This window comes from Octopus bimaculoides, chromosome 4 (genome assembly GCF_001194135.2).
Source record: "Octopus bimaculoides isolate UCB-OBI-ISO-001 chromosome 4, ASM119413v2, whole genome shotgun sequence".
Classification (NCBI taxonomy): Eukaryota; Metazoa; Mollusca; class Cephalopoda; order Octopoda; family Octopodidae; genus Octopus; species Octopus bimaculoides.
The window spans coordinates 97,158,760-97,169,071 of NC_068984.1; the positions used below are offsets into that span (position 1 = coordinate 97,158,760).

Here is a 10,312-nt window from a genome sequence, read left to right on the forward strand (position 1 = left end):
CTAAAAACAGAAACAATTCCTATCATAGTAGGTGCCTTAGGTATAATAAAAAAATATTCAGATAAATACATAACAAAAACACCAGGACTTACAAACATATATAACATACAGAAAATTGCACTACTGGGCACTGCACACATCCTACGCAAAACACTTTCAATACAGTAACTATAAGAGCATCACAGCAAACCACAGCACATACCCAAGGCACACAGAGCTACGCTCGGTAGTGAAGTGAAAGCACGTTATAAAAATAAAACTACTGAATAATAATAATAATAATAATAATAATAATAATAATAATAATAATCCTTTCTACTAAAGGCACAAGGTCTGAAGTTTTGGGTGGGGGGTTAGTTGATTACATCGACCCCAGTATCCAACTGATACTTAATTTATCAACCTCAAAAGGATGAAAGGCAAAGTCGACTTCGGCAGAACTGGAACTTAGATCATAAAATTGGATGAAATGCTGCTAAGTATTTTACCCGGTGTGCTATCAATTCTGCAAGCTTACTACTACTACTAATAATAATAATAATAATAATACTAATAATAATAATAATAATAATAATAATAATAATAATAATAATAATAATAATCCTTCCTATTGAAGGCACAAGGCCTGAAATTTTAGGGAAGGGGACAAGTCGATTATATTGACTCCAGTGTTTCACTGTTATTCTCAACACCAAAAGGAAGAAAGGCAAAGTTGACCTTGACAGAATAAATAATAATAATAATAATAATAATAATAATAATAATAATTTTTGTTTTTAATTTAAGCACAAGGCCAGCAATTCTGAGGGGGGGGGGGGTAGGCAATACCATCAACCTCAGTACTTGACTGGTACTTTACCATCTGTGGAATAAATAACACAGAACATTTTTACCAATGAGAAGAAGCAAGCAAAAAGGAGAAGAGGAAAGGAGAGAAGGTAAAGGGAGAAAGAGGAGGAGGGGAAAGGAAGAGGAAAAAGAGGAAGAAAGAGAAGCTGAAAGAGAAGAGAGGAAGAAGAGGGAGAAGAGGGAGGAGAAAAATGAATGAATGAATGAACAAACACACTTACCACCTTCTTGATCAGTGAGAATGATTGCATGTGCCCGGCCACCAGCCATTCCTATAATTTTCGTCTTAGTCGGATGAAGAAGAGGTATTTCAATGTTTGTGGGTTCAATTATGTAATCAAGGAATCTATCTACAAATAGAGAAACACTTCATCTAAATACAGCTTCTGAAATGACACTTCATTTCAACACCCTTCCTCTCCTGCACTCTCTCTAACTTAGTGTAGTGATTTCTCTTGTCCTCTAATGTCCCAGTCCAAAATATCAGAATTTTCTTCATACAGCACACTACTTCTACTGCTGCTGCTACCATTGCCACCACTTCTATCCAATGTTTCAAACTGATCTTTACCAATGTGACCACCATTATAGGTTTCCAAAAATTTTATTTCAATTACATTATAGAAAAATTAAACTTAAAAGCAGTGGTCCTCAACCAGGGTCCAAATAAGATTTTGCTGTTGAAATTTATGCACAACAAATTGGTTATACTTCTACAATACACAAAATATTCTAACAATGCTTTAATACAATTCCTAATAATATTTAATTATAAAAATATAATGGAATTTTTTAGAAATTGGATGATTTTGAAGGTCTACTCCAGTAAAGTAGGGATCAAAGAGGTTAATAGCTAAAGAATGGTTGAGAACCACTGCTTTATAGCAATATATTGACTAGTACTTCTACCTCTCCTACCTAGATATTAAATACCTATCCTGGTGGGCTAAACAAATAAGTAGCTAGTGCTAAAATGCTTAATGAAGTAAACCAAGAAGATTTAATTACTTAAGTGATAAAACACCTGTTTAAATGAGAAAATAGTCATTAACTTAATTATTAACTCTGCCAGTGGCCCACAGTTTTTTCAACTTTCTCAAACTAGGGACTATAATGTTTAATACCATTCTACAGTAGAAATCATAGCAGTTCACTCATTCATTCATATGTGCCCACAGACATATAGAAAGGTAAATATATGTACAAGCTTTAGAAACTTGAAATAAACTTCAATCTGTATGAATCTGCGTTATTCTAAAGACAAAATTTCTAGAATATTTATTACTTACATTCACAGTGTTTAAAATGATGTTTTTAATTTACATTTCTTTGTTTTGATGTACGAGTTATTCAGTATTCTAAACTGTAACCACTGGTAACATAATGTTTTAGAGTATAACTAGCAGCCAAATAGTTTCTAACTTACCCGAGTCCTTCTGCATTTGATAACATCCAATCTGTGAATCAGTGTTGATACCAGTGCCAAGAAGTACAGAGGAACCTTGTAAACTAGACTGGAATAATGTAAAACCATAACCACAGGCAACATGGCCAACCTGAAAATCAGAGAAAGATTAATGTATATATGTAAAAGAATATGTGCAAGAGAGAGAGAGAGAGAGAGAGAGAGAGAGAGAGTGAGTGAGTGAGTGAGTGTGTGTGTGTGTGTGCGTGCGTGTGTGCGTGCATGCGTGCGTGTGTGTGTGTGTGTCAATGTATGATTTAGGTTTTTTTTAATTGCAATGTCTGGAAGACGAAGCAGTCCTATGATATTTACAGGCCCTCTAAGACTGGTGAAAGTGATACCATTAATGTTTTGTTTAAACTTGCAAGTGAACACTTAAGGAAAGACATGAACAAAGAGGAGATTCCAAGTGGGTGGACATTCAGTGATGGAAGGACATGGACATGCAGTGCCTCAAATGGGAGGGAATATAACAAGGGTGACCAAGAGATGGAGAAACAAGTAGGTTGGGAGTGCCTGAATCAACTCAGAGGAGCACTGACTATTATAGTAGCAACATGCCTGTGGGTCAGAGACTGGAATGTGTGATTTAATGCCAATCAATTGAGGCTTTTCTCTGGATTTGGTCCAAGATGTCTATACATAGCAGCTGCACTATATCAGATGTGTGTGTGTTAAAGAATGTGTAAATAGATATGTAAATGTGTGTGCGTGTTAAAGAATGTGTAAATAGATATGTAAATGTGTGTGTGTGTATGTGAATGTAAACATGTATAAATGAATGTATGTATGTAAAGAGATATGTGAAAATATTAGTTTCAAATTTTGACACAAGACCAGCAATTTCAGAGGAGTGGGTAAGTCCTCAACTGGTACTTATTTTATCAACCCTGAAAGGATGAAAGGCAAAGTCAACTTTGGTAGAATTTTCAGAACATAAAGACAGACAAAATGTCACTAAGCATTTTGCCCAGTGTGCTAACAACTTTGCCAGTTTGCTGCCTTAAGATATGAGGAAAAAAAGTAATAAACATTTTCACACAGCATTTATTATCATTAAATATTTTCGTGCTTGTTTTCCCAGTTGTACCAAATTATTTGTGATCCTGCTTGACGAAGAGGTAGACTGACAGATAAATATTTAGAAACTTCTAAAATATTATTCACCATTCACAAACAACTACACAAAATTAAGTAACAAAAAAGAAAAAAAAAAAAGAAAGTAAATGTGCTTTCAACTCAGAAGTCATAAGTTCAAATCCACTATAAGTATTTGGTTGTTGTTTAGTCCTTTGTCAGCTCTTATCCAGTAGACCTATGACCTATAATCGCAGGCATTCTAGCCATGACTTCCCCATCTTTTTTTAAACAGTGTATTTAGAATTGCATTATCCAATTGTCCTTGATGTTTTAAGAAGGCCAGGTTTGATTTGGCTGCTGTTTCTAGCTCAATTATTTTTTGCTTATAGTCAGGGTGAGCACTCTTAATGCTGGCCAGACTGGTCAGACTGTTTATTTATGGTTCCCAACTTAACTATAAATAGTTTGGTTCACCTAATCCAATATGGTGGGAAGGCACAACTTACTACTGTAAGCAAATCTAGAACATTACAAGGTGGTATCAAAAAGTTCCCGGACTAGTTATGTTTAATAAAAAATTTACCAAAGTTTTAACATCATATTTTTCAAAATAGTCATCTTGCGCAGCAATACACCGGTCCCAGCATTCCTGCCACTTTTGAAATACAGCCTGGAAGTCGTTTTCCATAAGCAAGTCAAAGACTTCTGCGATTCACTCTGGATCTCATCAACAGTGTTAAAACAGTGACCGTTGAGCTGAATTTTCATCTTGGGGAAGAGATGGAAGTCTACAGGTGTTAAATCTGGCAAACAGGATGGGCGTGGAAGTGATACCATATTGTTTTTGGTGAGAAAATCATGAGTGAGGAGAGCTCAGTGTCAGGGTGCATTGTCGTTATGAAGAATCTAGACATTAGGATTGCCCACATGGACCCATGTAACAAACAAAATCAGTAATGTCATCAATTGCCCTCTGACAATCCTCATGCAAAAGCTGATGAATTTTCTCCACATTTCCAGGGGTGACACTCCTGGTAGGTCTTCCAGATCGTTCATCATATTCCAGGGGTGTTCTTTCACTTATCAAGTGCACATGCCACTCAAAACATTGCATGCGACCCATTGATTCATCACTGTAAGCTTGCCAAAGCATGCTCAATATCTCTGTAGCAGACTTCCTAAGTTTAACACAAAATTTCATGTTGGCTCTTTGTTCCAACTTCCAGTCCATGACAAAAATCTCAGACTATAGCATACATGATCGCAAAAACACAAATTTCACAACTTGTGAAGTAAACACAGCGATGTCACTTGGCACACTGCCTCATGAAGGTTGCTGCTAGCTCACTGTGCACACAATCATGTGCTCCCATCTGTTAGTACACTACAGCACTACAGAACTAGTCATGGAACTTTTTGATACCACTTTGTGTATATATATATATATTAACTGAGCACTGTGTAGAGTTAAATTCAAAACAATAGTTTCTCAAGTCAAAGAAGGAATCAATGTGCAATTGGCTGACCTGCTTAAAACAGTAGCCAAATATCTTTCAAATGATATCTTAAGAAAGAAAGCACATATGTATTTTTTAATTACCAAAAAAATGGAGTAGTCATGGTCAGATTGCCTTCAATCATAGATCTACTGAACATACATGCACAAGATTTTGCTGAATTAGCTTTAATCCACAAAACTCACACTCACCTACATTTACTCATACCCTTCACACATTCACATCTCCAATATACCCCATATCTACCTATCTACATATCCACAATTTACCCAACACCTACCTACATCTACAGAATATACCTCATATCTCCTTATATACTCCACGACATACATTTTAATACATCTAAAATACATAAATAAAAGGTAACAACAAAAACAAATAAAAAAACAGCAGCAATGTATTGTTTTACCTTTAAATGTTGCTCATCGAAGAATTTTAATCTAGCAGGACGATGCATGAAGGATAGGTGTGTCTGCTTCACCCCAGGTCTTAAATAGGACTTGATCCCTTTAATAAAGAAACAAAAAAGATAACTGATCCTTTTAGAGCATAACAATTTTAAATTATCATATCATCTTAATATCAAACAGGACACCTTAATAATGAAACAACAAAAAGGCCTCTCTTTTGGATTACTTGGCTGGCTAGAATTAAGTTAAACTCTCTTGAGCTACATGGTATTGTTTTATAAGGTTAAGAATATAAAGGCAGAGTCATTGCTAACATATACTTAATGTAAAGATCAAGATAGTTTCCACTTAATTAAAATTACTTTTATAATAAAGAGAGGGATGGATATGGAGGATGTCAGTTGTATAAAGAAATGTCAAGAGATCAAAGTGGATAAAATTTGTAGAAGAGGGATACTGCCAAACATGGAATGAAGTGGTGAAAACTGACTTAAAAAAGCTGAACATCATTAAGGAGATGACAATAACACTGTAAGTTGTGGGAAAATGCTGTGCTGGAGAGGATCCACTGTGAAACACAAACATAAAAATAATGGTGGCAGTGGCGGTGATGGTAGTGGTGGTGGTGTTGGTAGTGTTGGTGGAGTTTGGGATGTATATCTACACATTGGTTCTCTCAACTATTATGTTCATACTAAGTCTCCATCTACTACTCTCTTCCCATCATTATTCTTTCATCTTCCACTTTCTCTCCTAATTGTTTCTCTCTAACAATATCTCTCTCCACTTACAACACCAGTGTAATGAGACAAGGCATTGCATTGGATATCTCTGTATTCAATCCACCCTTAACACCACTTTTCTTTATTTTTATCCATCTCTCTCTCTCTCTCTCTCTCTCTCTCTCTCTCTCTCTCTCTCTCTCTCTCTCATTATTCTTTCAGTCTGGCCTTCTTCCTGCTCAGTAGTGAGAGAAAAAGGAACAAATTTATGGAGATAGCATAGAGAAGAAGGAACAGTTTTTAGACTTACCACTGAGAAGCTAACCTCTTGAGTGCTAATACCATGATAAAATACAATCAATACTCACTATAAGATGGTTGACAATAGGAAGAACATCCAACTAAAGAAGCCATACCAAAAAATAGAACACATAAATGAGTAGTAGTCCTCAACTCCTTTAGAAGATCAATAACTATGAATAAGAACCAATTTGGACTATGATGACCTTTTCAGTTTATGTCAGCAAGGAAAGTAGATGTAAAATGATAACAACTGGCTCAGTTTACCTAGCTGTTGGGAATAAGTATCAGATCAGCTGACATCCTATTCAAAAGATTCCTCCTAGTAAAGAGAACTAACATTTGGTCCCTTGAAAATCCTTTCAGAACTGAAGAGGCATTTAGATGTGATTCCTTTTACATGTGAGTAATAAAATAAGATTGATAGGAAACATGCAATAACAAGGACTGAGGCAAGAAAACAGGCCTGTACCTCAGAGAGACAGAGAAACATATACTTCAGCCAAACAAGGAGCCCTGTACTTCAAATGGGTAGAATCCTATACTACAGAAACAGAGAGAGCCTTGTGCTTAAAACAGACTGACAGCTCTGCACTTTAGATAAAATTTATTTTTCTTTTGGTTTAAGGTCACAGTACATTTCCTTCCCTAACATGCACACACACACACACACACACACACAACTTCAGAACAGGTATAGTCTAATTATGTAACTTTTCTAGCATGTCTTTATACAATTAGCCACTTTGATAATCTGTCTGTCATAATTAGATAATCAGCTAGTGTTAATTAAACATGCATTAATCACTTTTAAATATGATACAGCCTACCCATATCAACTTTTAATCACTCTCTCTCTTTTTCTCTCTTTCTTCATGTGCTTGTGCGTGTGTGTGTGTGTGTATGAGGTCAGATCAATAAGTATCCAGATTGTTGCCATAGTAACGAAGCTAAAGCACACAGAGTGAAGCTGCTTGGCACAGATTGACCTTGAATTCTGCTGTACATGTGCAGTAAATTTTAACGTTCTAGCTCACTTCCACTGTTTACAACAGTGCTTGGAAGAAACGTGTGTAGCATGTGATCGTCGCATTGACCATGACAGAGAAAGTTGTCATGGTGACACCCGCTCAGAGACCTATGCAAAGTTGCAGAAAGTGCGTGGAGAGGGGTGTATGAGCTGCACACAAGTGTATGAGAGGTTCAGACGTTTCCAAGATGGCCCAAAAAATGTCAATACTGACGAACGCTCTGTGAGTCCCGCAACTAGTAGAACTGAGAAAAACATCATAGATGTGCATGCAGCTGTGAGGGGAAATCATTGAACCACCATCTGTGAGATATCAGAGGATGCGCAGATTAGTTATGGCTCAGTTCAGTCCGTTATCACTGAAGATTTGGGTATGAGATGCATGTCTGCCAAGTTTGTGCCAAAACTGTTTTCAGCTGACCAAAAAGACACTCGGGTTTCAGCTGCACAAAATCTCCTTGAATGTGTTGAGAATAATGAAAACCTTTTGAAAATTTTGCATGGGCCTCTGAGCAGGTATCGCCAAGCTTTTGGTAAAATTCAATGCAGATTCTCTGCTCAACTTTCTCTGTAATGGTCAATGTAATGATCACACGCTACACACGTTCCTTCCATGCACTGCTGTAAACAGCGGAAGTGAGCTAGAACATTAAAATTTAGTGCACATGCACAACAGAATTCAAGGTCAATCTGTGCTAAGTGGTTTCATTCTGTGTGCTTTAGCTTCGTGGTAAGTAGCTTGCTTACCAACCACATGGTTCCGGGTTTATTCTCACTGCATGGCACCTTTGGCAAGTGTCTTCTACTATAGCCTCGGGCCGACCAAAGCCTTGTGAGTGGATTTGGTAGACGGAAACTGAAAGAAGCCTGTCGTATATATGGATATGTATGTGTGTGTATATGTTTGTGTGTCTTTGTTTGTCCCCCCAACATCGTTTGACAACCGATGGTGGTGTGTTTACGTCCCCGTAACTTAGCGGTTCGGCAAAGGACACCGATAGAATAAGTACTAGGCTTACAAAGAATAAGTCCTGGGGTCAATTTGCTCGACTAAAGGCAGTGCTCCAGCATGGCCGCAGTCAAATGACTGAAACAAGTAAAGAGTAAAGAGTATATATTGGGTCATCCCATAAATTATGCAGTTTTTTCAATTGCACGAAAAGACACAATAAACTACATGCATCAACTTGCTATAAAAGCAGGTAGTAATTTTACCTTGTCCTTATATTTAGTGCAAGTTTTGAAGAGTAGAGTTCGATTTTAAGAGTTATTTTTTCAAAACTAAAATGGAAGTGACAAAAGAGCACATTCTGCATATTTTGCTTTATAAGTTCAATAAAGGCAACAACGCAACGGAAAGTGCGAGAAATATTAATGCAGCATATGGGGACTGGACAATAAGCGTAAGCCAGTGTCAAAGGTGGTTCAAGAAATGAACACGCTTCATCTTGGAAGATCTGTAGAGCTCAACGAGGACGTCCTGCAAATCCTGGTGGAACAAAATCCCATTGTAACTGTTAAGGAACTAACAGAAGCTTGGATTTGATCATTCCACCATTCTTCGAGACCTGCATGCCATCAGAAAAGTCAGCAAATTGGGTCAATAGGTTCCTCACAAACTTTCCGAGTCTAATTGCACACAGAGAAGGACCGTGTGCTCTTCTTTGCTGTCACATCTCACAAATGAACCTTTTTATGGACCAAATAGTGACTGGCGATGAGAAATGGTTCTCTATAAAAATGTCAAGTGCTGAAAACAGTGGGTAGGGAAAGGAGAAACACTAGCACCCCAGGCTAAAGAAGGTCTTCACCCATGTAAGGTGTTGTTAATTGTTTGGTGGGATATGAAACATTTAGTCTACTTTGAACTTTTAAACCCAAACCAAATGATAACAAAGGAGAACTACCGCAAGTACCTTGAGTGGCTTCTTAAATTAGTACTAGAAGAAAAGCGACTATCTTTGATTTCAAGACAAAAGGTATTCTTCCATCAGGATAATGCTCAGCCACATACAGTGAGGATGATATTGCAAAGGCTGGAGCAGTTTGAATGGGAAATGATGCCCCACCCACCATATTAGCTGGACACTACCTCATCTGATTATCAATTATCCCACAGGCTTCAAGGTCATTTGGACGAGAAAAATATGAATTCTGTAGACAAGGTCAGAACAGTACTGGAGGAGTATTTTTCATCACAGACAAGTGAATTTTGGAAAAGGGGCCTTGCAAGTCTACCAGAGCATTGTAGAAAATGAAGGAGAGGATATTTTAAATTAAAAAAGAACTTTGTTTATCTTAATTTTGAAAAATAAAAGAAGTATAAAAAAAACTGCATTATTTATGGGATGACCCAATATCTTAGCACACACATACCAATGCATCAATAACAGCAAACACACAAAAGCACATATTCATTCCACTACCAAGTATCCAACTTTATGAGACCACAACAGACAAACAGTTAACTTACCCAGTGCACCAGTGGCAGAGAAGCCCCACGCATAGAGTCTTTCATTCAGGTGACTGACATCCTCTGCTGTGTATTGCACCACAGTCTCCTCTATGGCTTGCTGCTTCGCAATGCGTTTCTTCCAGGTGGATATGTGCCGGGACACCTCGGCTGGCACAGCTACCCTTAGCCTTGTCTTCACCACTTGATATGGTGAGTACAACCAACACGTCAAGGCCATCTGAAGAAGAAGAACAACAGAATGATGATGATGATGATATAGTTTTAGGGAAAAGAACCAAGGTTCATGAACTCATCGATGAAAATCCAGTTACATATAGAAAAATTAATAAGTAAAAGCACAATAAATAAGTATAATATCATAAGATAAAGATAATATCTTAATCTTATATCTACTTTGTATTATATTATACTTATTTATTGTGCTTTTACTTATTAATTTTTCTATATGTGACAGTGGATTTTC

The 10,312-nt window shown here is 37.0% G+C and overlaps 1 protein-coding gene across 2 annotated transcripts in view; it reads right to left on the reverse strand.

Annotated features, from left to right (window-relative positions):
- LOC106876835 (RCC1-like G exchanging factor-like protein) overlaps positions 1-10,312 on the reverse strand; it is a 48,512-nt gene that overhangs the window by 29,183 nt on the left and 9,017 nt on the right. For both annotated transcript variants that reach the window (XM_052967296.1, XM_052967295.1), the window contains exons 2-5: positions 9,847-10,066; positions 5,321-5,418; positions 2,276-2,405; positions 1,071-1,199 (exon numbers count right to left, since the gene is read on the reverse strand). In XM_052967296.1, coding sequence (XP_052823256.1) covers positions 1,071-1,199; positions 2,276-2,405; positions 5,321-5,418; positions 9,847-10,066 — 577 coding nt within the window. The remainder of the gene's footprint in view (positions 1-1,070; positions 1,200-2,275; positions 2,406-5,320; positions 5,419-9,846; positions 10,067-10,312) is intronic.